Source organism: Sphaeramia orbicularis, chromosome 20, assembly GCF_902148855.1.
Source record: "Sphaeramia orbicularis chromosome 20, fSphaOr1.1, whole genome shotgun sequence".
Classification (NCBI taxonomy): Eukaryota; Metazoa; Chordata; class Actinopteri; order Kurtiformes; family Apogonidae; genus Sphaeramia; species Sphaeramia orbicularis.
The window spans coordinates 39,508,931-39,527,100 of record NC_043976.1 but is presented as its reverse complement, the minus strand read 5'-3'; the positions used below and the strand labels follow the sequence as shown (position 1 = coordinate 39,527,100).

At 34.2% G+C, this 18,170-nt stretch overlaps 1 protein-coding gene across 2 annotated transcripts in view; it reads left to right on the top strand.

Moving 5' to 3' along the window:
• Positions 1 to 18,170, top strand: part of LOC115411207 (uncharacterized) — a 40,332-nt gene that overhangs the window by 11,547 nt on the left and 10,615 nt on the right. For both annotated transcript variants that reach the window (XM_030123200.1, XM_030123199.1), the window contains exons 2-3: positions 8,793 to 8,872; positions 8,947 to 9,097. In XM_030123200.1, coding sequence (XP_029979060.1) covers positions 8,793 to 8,872; positions 8,947 to 9,097 — 231 coding nt within the window. The remainder of the gene's footprint in view (positions 1 to 8,792; positions 8,873 to 8,946; positions 9,098 to 18,170) is intronic.

Below are 18,170 nucleotides of genomic sequence, written 5' to 3'. Positions count from 1 at the left end.
TATCTGTACCCATTTACATGTTATAAACCATCAAATATGGACCATTATAAATAAAGGCAAATTTTTAATATTTCACGTTTGTCAAAAATTAAAAAAAAAGAAAAGAAATCCAAATTTGTTAAAACTGTGACCAAACTTTGTAGACATTGTCCCAAGGAAGCTACTTATAAAATTTTAAATGAATCTGACCAGTAGTTTTGGAAAACAGGATTGTTGAAATCTAGATATTGGTGACTTTGAGTTTGACCCTTAGAGGTCACTGAGGGTCAAAGGTCATTGACCCTAATGAATGTCCCTGTTTGACTTCCTATCAGTGCTCAATAGTAACTATAGTGATATCTGTAACCATTTCCATGTTTTAAACCAGGGATGTCAAACTCATTTTGGTTCAGTTCCATATTTAGCCCAATTTGACCTGAAGTGGGCCAGACCAGTAAAATAATGACTTAATAATCTATAAATAATGACAAATCCAAGTTTTTCTTTTGTTTTAGTACAAAAAACCCCTAATTAAGTTATGAAAATATTTACATTTTACAAAAAAGATGTGAATAACCTGAAAAACAGAAATTTCTTTTGAAAAGTTAGTGCAATTTTAACAATATTATGCCTCGACTTATTATTTATACATGTACATTTACACACAGTGTTACATGAACATTTGGTAACAGGCAGAATATTGTTAAAGTTTTGGAGTTCGGAACTAAAATTTGAACATTTTCTACAATATTACACCTCTTATTATTAACACAACTACAGATCACTGTGGATCCATAAATGCACAAAACATTCAGTAACAGGCAGAATATTGTTAAAATTGCACATTTCGGGTTGTTGATCTTTGTTTTTATTTATGTATTTATTTGCATTTTATTGTGAAAGAATAGTTTTGTAAATGTAAATATTTTCACTGTGTAATGTTTTTTTTTTTCACTTCAATTTTTTCCACATAATTTTTCACAAAGAAAATTTGTCATTGTCATTATTTATGGGTTATTGTGTTGTTATTTTTACTTGAGATCCCATTGGTCTGTATGTGGAACTTGAACCAAAATGATTTTGACAGCTTTGACTGTTCAGGTTAATTTTTGCACTTTCATCCTGCGGGCCGGAATGGAACCTTTGGTGGGCCAGATTTGGCCCCCAGGCCGCATGTTTGACACCTGTGTTATAAACCATCAAAATATGGACCATTATAAGTAAAGACACATTTTAGATATTTAAAAAAATATCATAAAGAATGCAAGAATCTAAATTTCTCAAAACTGAACAACGACGGACATAACACCTTCCTAATATCTCATGGCCTATTGGGAGGGGAGCTAAAAAGCTTCATCTCTGGACCTGCTGTATTTTAATTGCAGCGTCTTCTTATCGAGGGTTTGATGTTTCCGATAAACAGGTCGTAACGGAGCAGCTTCAGATATGGATGAAATGTAAACTATGTGGTCATGGTTCATGGTTCCACGCCATCTCAGATCACATAAACAGCTGCAAGTACCCGTGACCTGTTAACCCTCAGGTTTACGAGCGCTGCTATCGGCGTTCGTGGAGTCACCTGAGGACTGAAAAGGACGCGGCAGTGGCGTCTGCATGGAAGGCGTGTTGGTGGAGAACACGAAGAACTCCCTCCTTCACTGTGTCGTGTCGTATCATGTCGGGCTTTTATTATAACTCTGCAGAGATTAGAGTCTAATGAGGCCAATGAGTCGGCCCTGGAGGCGAGGCGTTCACTGCCGCCCGGGATTTAACCCTTCAACGTGTCCCAGAGCGCCGTTTCCTTCCACTGAAACGTTTACAGAAACAGAAAAAAGCAACACAGTGTAACCCAGACCACAGGTGGTTGATAGACCTGATCTGGTGTGAATTTAACGCCTTCTGAACATCAACTATCCTCTGGTTTTCCTTTACGCCTCTATACACCACAACAGGAAGTGACATCATTTTTGGGACTTGTAGTTTTTCAATGGTGAACACTTTTTCTTATTTTGTACCTGGAACTATTTTAAATACTTTATTGCTACATACATGTGTCTTTTGGCAAAATTCGATGTTTATACTTAACGCAATTAACAACCAAAAAAATGTATGATTGTTGCAACAATGAAACTTCAGAATAAATGAATGAATGAAATTATTACTTACAATATTGTAGAACAATCCAATAAATAAATACGTAAATATATATAAATTTCATTTTGTGTTCTAAATGGAGCAAAAGCTTATTCATTGCCTCCACAATTCCATTCATTACAATAAAACACACTAACTATATGAATTTATATTAATATGACATGTATGTATGTTTATATCAATCAATATAATATTATCATATATATTATTCTTCAGCATAATCCACTTAGTATGTTTTAAATACACAATTTGCTATAGTTTATAATTGCATACAACCTTTCTTGTAATTTATATTTTATATGTTTACTTTAATTGATTTATACATGCAAACTATATTAGCTTATATAATTTGTAAAATATATAATATATGCATTCCGCTACATACTAGCTCAATGATCAAGAACATCGAGATAAATGGAATTCTGTTTATCTAAATACTTATACAATCAGGCATAAATATGTACAGAAAGCTATGAAAATACAACATATGCATCAAAATAAACTATTTACAGTAGTTTAGTCAATGTTGTAACTGTCTCATGTTCTAATTTACAGATGAAGAGTATGACTTTATTTAACTTTGTGTGGATGAACATGGTTTTATTAAAGATGTGTTTGTTCAAACGTATCACAGACAGATTTAATGTCACTGTTGTAAATAATTCATTCTAATGCAAAATGTGACCAATTTGCATTTTACTTTATTATTATTTTTTTGGTTTATATCTAAAAACTTTAGTTATATAGACACTCAAAATACAGCGTGCACTGGGGCGGTTTGCAGCAGAGTGTGAAGTGAGTGGGATGAGGATCAGAACCTCCAAGTCCGAGGCCATGGTTCTCGACCAGGAAAAGGTGGTCTGCCCTCTCCGGGTCGGTGGGGGTCTTTGCCCCAAGTGGAGGAGTTCAAGTATCTCTGGGTCTTGTTCAGGAGTGAAGGAACGACGGAACATGAGACTGACAGGTGGATCGGTGCAGCGTCTGCAGTGATGCAGTCGTATCGGTCTGTTGTGGTGAAGAAGGAGCTGAGCCGAAAGGCGAAGCTCTCGATTTACCGGTCAGTCTACGTTCCTACTCTCACCTATGGTCATGACTAAAAGGACAAGATCCTGGATACAAGCGATCGAAATGAGTTTCCGCTGTAGGGTGGCTGGGCGCACTCTTAGAGATAGGGGGAGGAGCTTGGAGTAGAGCCGCTGCTCCTCCACATCCTGAGGGGTCAGCTGAGGTGGGTCAGGCATCTGTTTGGATGCCTCCTGGACGCCTCCCTGCGGAGGTGTCCTGGGCATGTCCCTCCAGGAGGAGACCTCGGGGAAGACCTAGGACACGTCGGAGAGACTATGTCTCTGGGCTGGACTGGGAACGCCTCAGGGTCCCCCCAGAAGAGCTGGAGGAGGTGTGTGGGGAGAGGGAAGTCTGGGCATCCCTGCTTAGACTGTTGGCTCTGAGACCTGGCCCCGGATAAGCGGTGGATGGATGGATAGATGGATGAACACTCAAAATAAGTGTTCTCTATATCTTTTTTACATTTAGAATTTTGAGGAATACAGCAATGACATGTGGTTAATTGCACTTATTTAGCAATGTATTTAATTTGTGCATCAGCTAAAATTTAGTTAGGGGGTCAAATGAGTGGCCATTTTTGTCAAAAAAAAAAAAGTTGTCATAAATGCATAGAACTGTGTGTAAATAATGCTAATCCATTTGTGCACAGACTATTGATATTATTTGACAGTGGAAGCTATATTTTCAGAAATATTGGATTTGGAATAGCACGTGTATGTGAAAACTTTTGCTGGTGGACGGACGTGACATTACCCATGATGCTCTGGTCAGTACCAGTACTTTATTAGTAATAAACTTATATACTTACTATTGCTAATTCTCCTCTTATTCATAAATGTTAGTATTGTGGATCTAAAACAATAACAGTTTAACAAAAACACAAAATGTGGCAATGGACGGATGTGGATGGTTGTTGTGGATCCCATCATACTGATGCTCAGCAGCCATGTCACCGTTTACACTAATGATCCCTGTGCAAAAACTAGGATCAGAATTATTTATTGTATAGTTTATCATCATACTAAAGAGTAAATAACAATATAGAATTGTTATTTCTTTCTAAAAATGCTTATTATTAGAAAACTGTTGATTTAAAAAGTGACGTGTGACATTCTTAATGTATGAATTGGCGTAACATAAGCAGGATGGATCAGCACCATACTCCATATTGGAGCCTGTAAAAATAAAACATGTGATATGTAGGAGAGAATCTGTAAGAAAAATTGGGGAATCTAAAAGAATAGAATATTTGTTTTTCAGGTAAATTCAGTTCTAATATAACTTGGCCATTTGTGACATGAAAATATAGCATTAATTGTGATGAAATTGGACATTTTTGACCTGAAAACATAGTTCATATGAACATCAACATGTTGAACAGAACTGAAATCCTGTAAATTTACATAACTTGCATTTACCAACACAAAGTTCCTTTGGGGATTCACTTATATTGATTTCTTATGTACAAAGACATAAATAAGACCTCTAAGCAAATTTTAGCCAATAGACTTTATGTGTGTGTGTGTGTGTGTGTGATTAAAATTTGAGGATATAAGAGTTGTATTGATGTATAAGAAATTAAAATGCTCCAAAAACTGTCACTATATCATGTAAAACTGTACAGATTTCCTCTGAAGGACTGGCTCTGTGGGCCATAAAGGGTTAATGAAGTCTGACAGTGGAAGTTGTTCTTGTTGTTTCTACACGAAGCGCTGCAGGTTATTTAAAATCTGCTCCTAAACCTCAAATAAAACAGGAGAAAGTCGTCCTGTAACGGCCTGTCGGGGATAATCGCCGCCGTTTATGCAGTTGTGTTTGCAGAACAAAGGTTGCAGCGACACGTCAGTTGCGTTTCGATTAACGCCTCGTCCTTGCCGCGGCGTTGGGTTGATGTGGATGTGCACGTTGGAGTGGATGTGTGAGTGGGTGTGTGTGTGTGTGTGGATCGTTACGCAACCATCGCTTATCAGCCAGAACTGTGGAAAGGAGGAGGACGGCTGCGAAAACCGACAAAACCGACCACGCTGAGGCTGGAGGACTGAAATGAAAGCCCAGTCTGGTGGATCTGTGCATGTGTTGAGGTGGATTTTATCTGATAATGATGAGAAATCAGATGGAATTCATGTGTGTAAATACAGCTGATTGAGTCACATCTAGTCCTGTCAATAACAAAAACACACTGCATGAATATTAACCCTTTCATGCATGAATTAATTAGTCGAGAATTTTTAATTTTTTTTCACTGTTCTTATTCCTCTTTAGGCATGAAAAAATGATGCGATTGAATTTTTTTTTTTTTTTTTTTATGAACTTATTTTTCATGGAGTTACAAAAATGTCCACTCATCTGAACACCATGCATTTAATTTTTGAAGCAAAGAAACATGTATTTAAAACCCATCATCAGAAAGTGATATACTGTGTGAAAACTATGAAATAATAACATTTTTCATGTAGCTGATGTTTTCTCACATTTAAAATACTCTAATACTAGTTATTACTCACTTCCTGGAGATAATATGCAAAAAAAAAAAAAACAACTTTTTGATTAAGACAACTTTTATTAATAGTATTATAACAATTAACAATTGATTTACACTAAAACATATTCCTGCAGATCAGGTTTATCAAGAACAGCAAAGTTACAGTAATGGTGTGGGTTACAGTGTATGGGATGGTGCATTAAGTGTCCACTGTGTTGGATGAAATGAAACTTAAACAACAAAACCCATGAATTTAACAGGAGAACAATAGCTGTCCACTGTAGTGACCAGTATGCATGAAAGGGTTAAAGGGTCTATATGTTGTATTTGTTCTTTATAATACAAAAAAAGGCCTTAAATTCTAGTGTTTAGAGCAGGGGTGCCAAACATATGGCCGGTGGGCCAAAATCAGCCACCAGAGGATCCAATCCGGCCTGTGGGTTGAATTTGTGACATGCAACAATTACTCTGAGGCTATTAACAATTAATGATAATGTTAAAATCATTTTAGTTTAGGTTCCACATACAGACTAGTATGATCTAAAGTGGCTCAGACCAGTACAATAACAACATAATAACCTATAAATAATGGCAACCACAATTTTTTTTTTCTCTTTTTTTAGTGTAAAAAGCTAAATTACATTATGAAAATGTTTACATTTACCAACTATCCTTTAAAAAAATGTGATTAACATGAACAACCTGAAATTTCTTAGGAATAATAAGTATAATTTTAACTTTTAACTTTAACTTTTTATCATTTACACATGTACATTACAAGTTACAAATCACAGTGGATCTATAAATACTCAAAACATTTAATAACAGGTGAAATATTGTTAAAATTACACTTATTTTTCATAATAAATCTCAGATTGTTCATATTTGTTTGGGTTATTCACATTTTTTGTGAAAGGATAGTTTGTAAATATGGACAGTTTCATGTAATTTCACTTTTTTACACTAAAACAAAGAGACATTTTTGCAGTTGACATTATTTATAGGTTATTATGATAGTATTTTACTGGTCTAACCCATTTTATATCATATTGGTCTGTATGTGGAACCTGAACTAAAATGAATTTAACATCCTTGATTGTTAGTATCTTTAGCCTAATTTTTTCATTTCACACATTCATTCCATGGCCAGATTGGACCTTGTGGCGATCAATTTTAGCCCACATTGACCGTATATTTCACACCATAACATCTTATTAGTCAAACTGATCAATTATTTTGTCTCTAAAACATGTAAATTTGAGCTAATCTGCAAGTTCTAATAAACCAGACTCATTCAGTATGTTTTCTGTCGTTTGTGTGCAGGTGTTATTATCATTAATTATGCAGCTCAACACATACTGCATGTTCACTGAACCTGTTTTAGTTTTTCGTGTACCGCTGTCGCCTCAGCATAGCACCACAAAGCCTCAATAGACAGGAAATTATATATGTGCTAAGACGAATGGTATCCTAATAACACTGTGTTCTCTCCTTAATAACAGTCGTAACTTCAGAACACAAGTCATGCATAAAGAGTCAGCATATTTATTTATCTTCAGCGTCTGCTTTACTACTTTGGATAATAAAAAGTGTTCGATTCTGCAGCTGTTACATGCAAACTGTCTTTATTCAGCATTTGACATGATAATATGAGGATGTTTTAATGTTCTGTTGAGTACTAATAGTAAAACAAACCAACAGAATGTGCTGAAAAAAGCACAGTGAAATCTACAGAACCATAAAAAATACGGTCAAACACGTCTTTAATGGGTGTTTTTCTAGACTTAAACAAAGATGGTGTTGGATGTTGTACAGATTAAAGCTTTTTGTGATATATTTATGAATTAGAATGGAGGGATTTGTAAAGAAAAATGATCTGACTTAAATAGTAAAAGTACACGCTGTACTTTTACTATGAAGAGGAAGTAGAAGTAGGCATTTACTACTTTCTTTAGCTTGTTACCCAGTTTCTAATGAAATACAATTAGCTATAAAATAAAAAATATCGTAAAAGTAACAAGACAAAAACAATGTAAAAGTAGCAACAAGACAAAAAGCAACATAGAAATTACAACAAGATGAAAAAATTGCGACAAGATGAAAGTGACGCAAAAGTCATGACAAGATAATAAAAAACAAACAACAAACATTGCAACAAGATGAAAATGACGCAAAAGATGCAACTGGACAAAAACTATGCAAATGTTACAACAAGATAAAAAACAACATGACAATTGCAACAACAAAAAAAAAAAAATCATGACAAGATGAAAGTGACGCAAAAGTTCCAACAAGCCAAAAACTATGTAAATGTCGTAACGAGATAGAAACAACATACAGATTGCAACAAGACGAAAAAATTGCGACAAGATGAATATGACGCAAACGTTCCAATAGGACAAAAGCTATGTAAAAGTCGTAAGAAGATAAAAACAACATAAAAATTGCAACAACACGAAAAAATCACAAGATGAAAATAACTTAAAAGTTGCTACAATGACGAAAATAACATAAAAATGACAAAAGCTGCCTCAAGACAAAACGATGACAGTAAGAATTATGCAAAAACGTAAAAAGCTGAAAATATTGTAGAAGATGCAACAGAACGAAAATGATACGAAAAGATGAAAATGATGTCAAAATCGCAACAAGATAAAAGTTACACAAAAGTTGTTACAAGATGCAAACAACATAAAAGTTATAACAAGATAAAAATGACATAAAAGTTGCTTCAAGACAAAAACGATGACTATGAAAATTACGCAAAAACACAAAAAGATGAAAACAATGTAAATTTTTTTTTTAAACGACAGAATAAGATGTATCAGTACACCTGTAGGTTCAGATTTTGTGATTCACTTACTACTTTTGTTAATTTTCTCTGTTTTAATTTAATATTGTGAAACACTGTGCATCCTGTCAGGGTTTTACTGCTGTTACTCAGTTTCTATTGAAGTCAAACACTGTTAATATCGGTTAATTAATCATGTATTGTCTTGTTCTGCTTCACACTATCATTATTCTGTCATTCGTTCTGCTTCAGTCGACCTCTGCTTTGTCATTTGAGTCTGAATAAACACTGAAATGCTGCTTCCTCTTTGCTGTTTTTTAGAAAACATCAGGATGAAACATCTGGATCCAGGTTTGAGACTCGTCGTGGCGATGAAACGACACACGAACAACGACTTTCAGGTAAATTAAACCCCACTTTAATTAATAAGTCTGAGTGAACTGGGCTTTATTTGTCTGTTCTGCATCTGTTTTAGTATTAGTATCTGGAGCGCACAGACCAGGAAACGAGGCCCGGGTCCAGATCCAGGACCTGGTTGGACCCAGATTTACCTCCTGCTTGTCCTTGAGACTCACCTCCAAACCTGAACCACATCTCTTGTCGAAGCCGGACTCGTATCTGCAGAGGTAGGATGTGTTTGACACCAGGATGTAAATGAATGTGGTTCTGATCTCAGACTGTGTAAATACTTCGTGTGTGATGGATGTGAGTGTATTTACAGCTGTGGGTCGAAATGCCGTCGAGTCAAAACACCGACGTCATCACAATGTGACACCTGGTTCACAGACTGAACAGGTCCAACTGGGCTGGACGTGGATCTGATGGTTAAAGGACACTGGCTGATGTCAAATACACGGATATGTACGGAATTATACTGTAGGGAAGTCGGATAGAAATTAAACTAAATGATTAAACTATAGGATATTTTGGGACAATTTAGTAAAAAGACATAACCAGAGGAAAACAATGTAAAAGTCACAACAAGATGAAAACAATGTATGTTGCAACAAGACAAAAGCGATTGAAAAGTCATGAAAACAACACAAAATGAAAACAATGTAAAAGTCGCAATAAGATGAAAATAATGTAAAAGTTGCAACAAGACAAAAGTGATGGAAAAGTCATAAAAACAACACAAAATGAAAACAATGTAAAAGTCACAACACAATGAAAATAATGTAAAAGTCGCAACAAGACAAAAGTGATGGGAAAGTCATAAAAACAACACAGAATGAAAACAATGCAAAAGTCGCAACAAGATGAAAATAATGTAAAAGTCGCAACAAGACAAAAGCGATGGAAAAGTCATAAAAACAACACAAAATGAAAACAATGTAAAAGTCGCAACCAGATGAAAATAATGTAAAAGTCGCAACAAAAGTGATATAAAAGTTATAAAAACAACACAAAATGAAAACAATGTAAAAGTCACAACAAGATGAAAACAATGTAAAGCTCGCAACAAGACAAAAGTGATGGAAAAGTAATAAAAACAACACAGAATGAAAACAATTCAAAAGTCGCAACCAGATGAAAATAATGTGAAAGTTGCAGCAAGAAAAAAGTGATGGAAAAGTCATAAAAACAACACAAAATGAAAACTGTAAAAGTCGCAACAGGATGAAAATAATGTAAAAGTCACAACAAAACAAAAGTGATGTAAAAGTCAAACACAACACAAAATGAAAACAATGTAAAAGTCGCAACAAGACAAAAACTCCATAAAAGTCGAGTTAAGATACAACTCCCACTGGAGCAAACAAGCAATATAATGTTATTTTAGCGATATAAAGCAAGCATTATATTTCTGACCTTATCTTCATCATTTTTTATCCTTTTTCAAAATGTAAAAAACTGTCCGAATCTGCGGATTTTAATCCACAGACTGCATTAGTATTACAGGTAAGGGGGTGAATGATCCCCACCTGAACGAGATACGGAAACCGGGAGGACCGGGGTGGGGGTGTGTGAAAACTGGAGAAAACGCTTATGTAAAGATCTGCTTTTATGTCAAATATTTGAGTATAGTTTTAATTTATTACAATTTTGATTTTATATACCTAATACTTGGAATGAATATTCACTTTTAAAGTCTTTGAAAAGGTTCATCAAGCATCTTTGTGTTATTTATGCAATAAATTATATACATTTTTCAAATCAAATTTTATATTTTTTTTGTGTGTTTTTTAGCCTTTCATGTCGATATAGTAGGTTAAAGTGAAAAAAATAATAGACAGATGAGATAGATGAAGTTGTGCTGGAAAAAAAAAGATACCAAACATGGGTATAGTAAACATTTTTTTACGTAGTATATAAAGGCAAAATCAAAGGTACTCAGAAACGGCCAAAATAGGCTCAGACCACTAAGGGTTAGAGTCGTCTTCTGGTCCCCACTCTACCTGGAAACATGGAGACTGAAGTTGGGAGAATGCAGCAGAGTCCTGTCTGGGATTTATGTGAATATGACGAAGAAGATAAAAGATATAAAAAAACAAAAACTAATACTAGAACTAAGCATTTAGAAATTAATGAAAACAAATAAAAACTAGTAAACCTGCTCTAAAAACTATTTAAAACTAACTGAATCAGAGAAAAAAAAGGCCAAAACTAAATAAAACTAAACTATAATGACGAAAAATCCCAGACTATTAGAACCTTGGTGTCGACTCATGGTTTTCCAGCCGTCGGTTAAACATTAACTGAAGGTTGAACCGGTGACGCATCAGAGGCCAGAGGTCGGTCGAACAAGGAAGGAAACCTGAAAAAGCCCAGGACGGACTCCATGTTACATAAACTCGCACTATCTGAGCGTTTATGGACTCGCCTTTAGAGGAAGAAACAACGCTCTTATCAACCTTTCAGGAAGTTTCACACTGTTCAACTCACCACCAAGTGTCCGTTAATGAGTTCATTGGATCGGGTTAATGGATGAAGGAGATAAAACATGTCGCCACATAACAGAAACCATGGAAACAGTCACTAGCATCTAAGGCTGCAACTAACGGGTATTTTTGAGTAATCGAGTAATAATTTGGTTTATAAAGTGTCAGAAAATGCTGAAAAAGTTCAACATGATGACCTCAGTTCATCCAAACCCTAAAGATTTTCAGTTTATGAAGAAAAAAAAAAAGAAGAAAATATTCACATTTAAGAAGCTGGAAAATGAGAATTTGAACCTTTTTTCTGTAAGAATAAATCAAAATAGTCATCAATTAGTTGATTCAGCTTTATTTACATGATAATCTGTTTATTCAGTTCGTTGTTTTGGACAAAAATATATTAAATGAGGTTACCTCTGACGAAAGAAATGCAGCATTACAAAAAATGACCTAAAAAACCCAACAAAACGAAAGAACATAAAAGACACAAGATGAAAACGACACAAAAGACGTATAAAGACACAAAAAGTGGCAACAAAATGAAAGAGTGTAGAACTAGTAAAAAAAAAAAAAGAGAGAGAGAGAGGAAAAAAGGTTAAAATGGCACAAAAACAGAGAATAAATGGCCTTCTGGCTTCTTTAACACTGATTCACTTATTGATATATTTTGCTGAAAAAGTCCTTTTTTTCTTCAACTTCGATGAAATAATGTGAATTTACTTTGAGCTTTTATGAACAATTACATAATCAGTGAATCAAATATCGGAAAGTACCCCATTGTCACTGAAAAATGGAAAATGCAGACGATAATATTAAAATAAATGATAATAAATCTCTTCAGAAAGGTTTGATATAGAGAAAAATTAATCTGAAAGTCACCACAAGAATATTTCTTGGGCTCTGAGGGTTAAAACCACATAAAGATCAACTTGAGAAACTATGTTCAATATGAGATTAAAATAGTTTCAAACAATGAATTAGTTCAGCTGTCATTTAATAACATTTAGCACTTCGTTCACCAGTAAAACCCATGTTTGATTAATGACGGTGGGTGGAGATACTTGTTTTTATGTTCAGTTATTGATATATTTTGCTGAAAGTCACTTTTTTCTTCGGTTTTGATGAAATTTACTTTGAGCCTTTATGAATATTTACATAATCAGTGAATTAAATATAGGAAAACACCTGATTTTCACTGAAAAATAGAAAATACAGATGATAATATTATAATAAATGATAATAAATCCCTTCAGAAAGGTTTGCTAGAGAGAAAAATTAATCTTAATTAATCAACTTGTGAAACTGTGTTCAACATGAGATTAAAACAGTTCCCAACAATGAATTAGTTCAGTTGTCAATAATAACATTTAACACTTCATTCACCAGTAAAACCCATGTTTGATTAATGACAGTGGATGGAGATGCTTAATTTTATATTTTGTTGAAAAAGTCACTTTTTTCTTCAGTTTTGATGAAATAATGTGCATTTACTCTGAGCTTTTATGAACATTTACATAATCAGTGAATTAAATATAGGAAAATACCTGATTTTCACTGAAAAATGGAAAATACAGATGATAATATTAAAAGTTCAACATGAGATAAAAACGGTTCAGAATAATGAATTAGTTCAACTGTCAATAATAACATTTAGCACTTGATTCACCAGTAAAACCCATGTTTGATTAATGACAGTCGGCGGAGATGCTTGATTTTATGTTTAGTTATTGATATATTTTGCTGAAAAAGTCACGTTTTTCCTCAGTTTTGATGAAATTTACTTTGAGCCTTTGTGAACATTTACATAATCAGTGAATTAAATATAGGAAAACACCTGATTTTTACAGAAAAATGGAAAATACAGATGATAATAGTATAATAAATGATAATAAATCACTTCAGAAAAGTTTGATAGAGAGAAAAATTAATCTTAATTAACTTGTGAAATTGTGTTCAACATGAGATAAAACAGTTCCCAACAATGAATTAGTTCAGCTGTCAATAATAACATTTAGCACTTGTTTGATTAATGACAGTGGGTGTAGATGCTTGATTTTATATTTTGCTGAAAAAGTCACTTTTTTGAATGAATGAATGAATTTATTTTTGGTTTTACATCAATCATTGTAATCAGTACATTAATCGTAATAAACATAAAAACCAAAAAAGGAATAGGCTAGAAGCAAAAGCTTATTTTTTTGCCTATCCTTTTCAACTAATACTCTGCATACATTAACTGTAATGTGTACAGCATCGAGCATTCACACCATAATAATAAAAAATTAAAAAAAACAACAACAAAACAGTTTTGATGAAATAATGTGAATTTACTCTGAGCCTTTATGAACATTTACATAATCAGTGAATTAAATATAGGAAAATACCTCATTGTCACTGAAAAATGGAAAATACACGTTATTATATTATAATAAATAATAATAAATCACTTCAGAAATTTTACATGCAGAGGAAAATGTACTTGTAATTCGACACAAAAGCAGTTCTAGGTCTGTAAGGGTAAATTAAACCCTTTCCTTGTTTTTTTTTTCTTTTTTTTGACGTGGTGTAATGATTTGCTGCCTTCAGACTTAACCGCAGACTCATGAAAACATTAGAGGTCATTGACTCAGAAGGACACGCCCCCTTTTACCACTGGCAAATCACCTGCAGCTATTTGACGCCTTATATGGTCATGAAGCCACATCCAACCCGCTGGCCCGCCAGACTTCCAAACACCGCGGCGAACTCCTTCAGGTGTGCAGACGAGGACGCCAGGAATGCGGACGGTCCTGTCAATCGGCATGGCGACGGTGGATGTTCGACATCTAATCCCTCCGGTGTTTTCATCAAACATCACAGTAGAAACAGCGGGCGTGTCCGTGAGAAACGGGACTGTAGCGCAGTGAAAGAAGACCTGCTTTTATTTACGACTCAACATCTGAGCTTTCCCATGAACACCTTGTCATGTTTCCCACATAAACCACACCAAAAGAAAAAACTAGATTTATTTTATGAGTCTTCTCTAAACCCAGTGTTCTGTAATGTCATCGTATGTGCAGAACGTGTCGGAACAGAACGCCTGTATTTATTTACAGCTTGTAAACAGTCCAACAGCGATAATAAGCCCGTGTTCTGATCAGCCGTCACTTCAGGGCTGGGCGGTGAAAGGAGTCAGACTTTAGGGTTTATTCTGTTCAACGTCTCAGAATAGAATAGAAGAGAAGAGAATAAAGCAGAATAGAATAGAATAAAGCAGAATACAGTAGAATAAAGCAGAATAGAATAAAGTAGAATAGAATAGAATAAAGCAGAATACAGTAGAATAAAGCAGAATAGAATAAAGTAGAATAGAATAGAATAGAATAAAGCAGAATACAGTAGAATAAAGCAGAATAGAATAAAGTAGAATAGAATAGAATAAAGCAGAATACAGTAGAATAAAGCAGAATAGAATAAAGTAGAATAGAATAGAATAGAATAGAATAGAATAGAATAGAATAGAATAGAATAGAATAGAATAAAGCAGAATACAGTAGAATAAAGCAGAATAGAATAGAATAAAGCAGGATAGAATAAAATAGAATAGAATAAAGCAGGATACAGTAGAATAAAGCAGAATAGAATAAAGTAGAATAGAATAGAATAAAGCAGGATAGAATAAAATAGAATAGAATAGAATAGAATAGAATAGAATAGAATAGAATAAAGCAGAATACAGTAGAATAAAGCAGAATAGAATAAAGTAGAATAGAATAGAATAAAGCAGAATACAGTAGAATAAAGCAGAATAGAATAAAGTAGAATAGAATAGAATAGAATAAAGCAGGATACAGTAGAATAAAGCAGAATAGAATAAAGTAGAATAGAATAGAATAAAGCAGGATAGAACAAAATAGAATAGAATAGAATAGAATAAAGCAGAATACAGTAGAATAAAGCAGAATAGAATAAAGTAGAATAGAATAGAATAAAGCAGAATACAGTAGAATAAAGCAGAATAGAATAAAGTAGAATAGAATAGAATAAAGCAGGATACAGTAGAATAAAGCAGAATAGAATAAAGTAGAATAGAATAGAATAAAGCAGGATAGAATAAAATAGAATAGAATAGAATAAAGTAGAATAGAATAAAGCAGGATAGAATAAAATAGAATAGAATAAAGTAAAATAAAGCAGAATAGAATAAAGTAGAATAAAGCAGAATAGAATAGAATAAAGTAGAATAGAATAAAGCAGGATAGAATAAAGCAGAATAGAATAAAATAGAATAGAATAAAGTAGAATAAAGCAGAATAAAATAGAATAGAATAAAGTAGAATAGAATAGAATAAAGTAGAATAAAGCAGGATGGAATAAAGCAGAATAGAATAGACTAAAGTAGAATAAAACAATAGAATAGAATAGAATACGTCTTTATTGTCACTGTTACAGGAGCAATAAAAGTCCATAGCAGCAAACACTTAAAGGAGTGATATTTTTCTTTTTTAAATGGAATTCTTCATTTTCCCACATTTCCCTGTGGTCTCCATAAACTCTAAATGCGCTGCGTGGGTCTGAATTCTTCATTAATTCAACTCCACAGGTCCATCTTCAACCCTATTTATGAGTAATTTCTATTTCTAGTAAATTTTTTTGCTGAATTCAAGCAAAAAAAATATCTGCCAATGGAACAAGTGAAAATTTTCTCGGTGAGATTTCTTGAAATAAGATTTTCCAGATCTATTGTCTAAAAATAAGTTCATATATCTCACTGAAAAATTACTCTTTAGGTGATTATGTCTTATTTTAAGTGTGATGAGATATTTGGACTAGAAATGAGAAAAATACACATGGTATGATTTAGTTTTTTGCAGTGTATTTCTCAGTAATGACACCAGAAAGGTGGTTTGGAACGCTGGCCCTTTAAATGCAAATGAGTCACTTCAGGCCCCGCCCCCTCCAGGTTGTTGGCTGTGCTGTTCTGTCCCGTTCAACCAGCAACTGAACATTTTAGGTAATCGGCTCCAAGTTTGGACATATTTTCAGTTTTTACTACAACCGCTGCTGCTGATAAACAATTATGTCGTACTGGAGAAATGTTCGTCTGAAGTCTGGACCTTATATGTGCAAATGTCGTGCCTTACCTAGTTATAAAACGTAACAAATTAAGAATGAATTAAAACAGGTTGTAGAAATCTACTCGATTTTTTCCAGAATGAATATAAAGATAGTTTTGCAGCAGCTGGAGGGTTCAAATTCAAACTGTATGAACTATTAGGGTCCAAATACACAAATAAATGAAGCACAGACTAAGAAAAGTGGGTTTAGAGAAATATGAGCCAAAGTGCAAAAAAACTGTATAAAAATATCACACAAAATACTGACAAATAGGAGCCATGTCCCTGTATGTCAGCGTCATGTTCAATCAAGATTCAATACCCAGTTGAATTTGTGAGCTTGTCAGGGTCTATCTCTGTCAGAGTTCTGTAGTCTGGATGCAGGAGATCAAAACAACAAAAGCTAAATATTTTTTTTGTATTTTTTTCCGTGAAAAACAGGTATTTTTTAATATTTAATTCACTGATCATGTAGATGCAGATTACAGTTGAGGGTTATTATCTGGGGCGCTGCTAGCAATTGTGAGCCTCGTGAAAGGTAAAGGTTGGGGGCCATTCATGAAATTAAGTATCTTGTCAGTCTGTTGGATGGGGGTGGGGGTGTACATGGGGTAGAGGCAGCAGTTATACAGGGTGTCCCATAAGTCTCCATACATAGGAGACATAATACATTCCATACATATATGGTTCTAACATGTATTTCTTTATATTTCTTCTTTATAGTTCTTCAGCAGTGGAGGACACGCATTGAAATGTGTTCCCGACAAAATGGCAGTCATATAGAGCATATTATATAAATAAAAATGGTTTATGTCAAGAAACGGTTATTTTTCCTATGTATGGAGACTTATGGGACACCCTGTACATGTGGGGGTGCGGTCAGTAAGTAACATAACTAACGCTGACGTGAAGCGAAAGTGAAACTTTGCATAGTTTCAACATCCAACTCCCGGCTTCTGTGAATCTGTTGTACAGTGAATCTTACATGAAATTTTCACATCTTCTTACCTGGATCCACTGGACCCCCTCCTCTGCTCTATGGGCCCCCAACAAATGCTGGGCCCCATGAATTTGTCACATTTACCCCCCGTGTGTGGCGCCCCAGGTTATTATATCAGAAAGAGATAAAAATGAAGAAAAAGTGACTTTTTCAGCAAATATATCGATAAGTGAGGATAAAAACAAGTGTGTCCATCCACTGTCATTGATCCAACTCCATGGGTTTTACTGGTGAATCAATGTTATAGACCAGGGGTTTCCAAAGTGGGGTACGTGGAAGAAGCCCAAGGAAGGGGGTACTTGAATTTTTTTTTAAAAATTTGGTTTATGCGTTTTGACACTGAAAAAGAAAAACGCCTTGAAATTCAATTTTAATTCTTCTATTTTAAAACCAAAATCAATTAACCACTAGTTTTTCTTTTGTTTCCTAAAAGAAAATCCAATTACCGAAAGATACACTGACCCGACTTCTCTTGTCTTTTGTAATTTTACCCACAAATCGAAAATTGAGTTTTTAGAGCAGGGGTGTCAAACTCATTTTAGTTCAGGGGCCACATTCAGCTAAATTTGATCTGAAGTGGGCCAGACCAGTAAAATAATAACATAATAATTTATACATAATGTCAACTCCAAACTTTTCTCTGAGTTTTACAGTGAAAAAAGTAAAATGACATTATGAAAATGTTTACATCTACAAATTATCCTTTCAAGCAATGTGAATAACA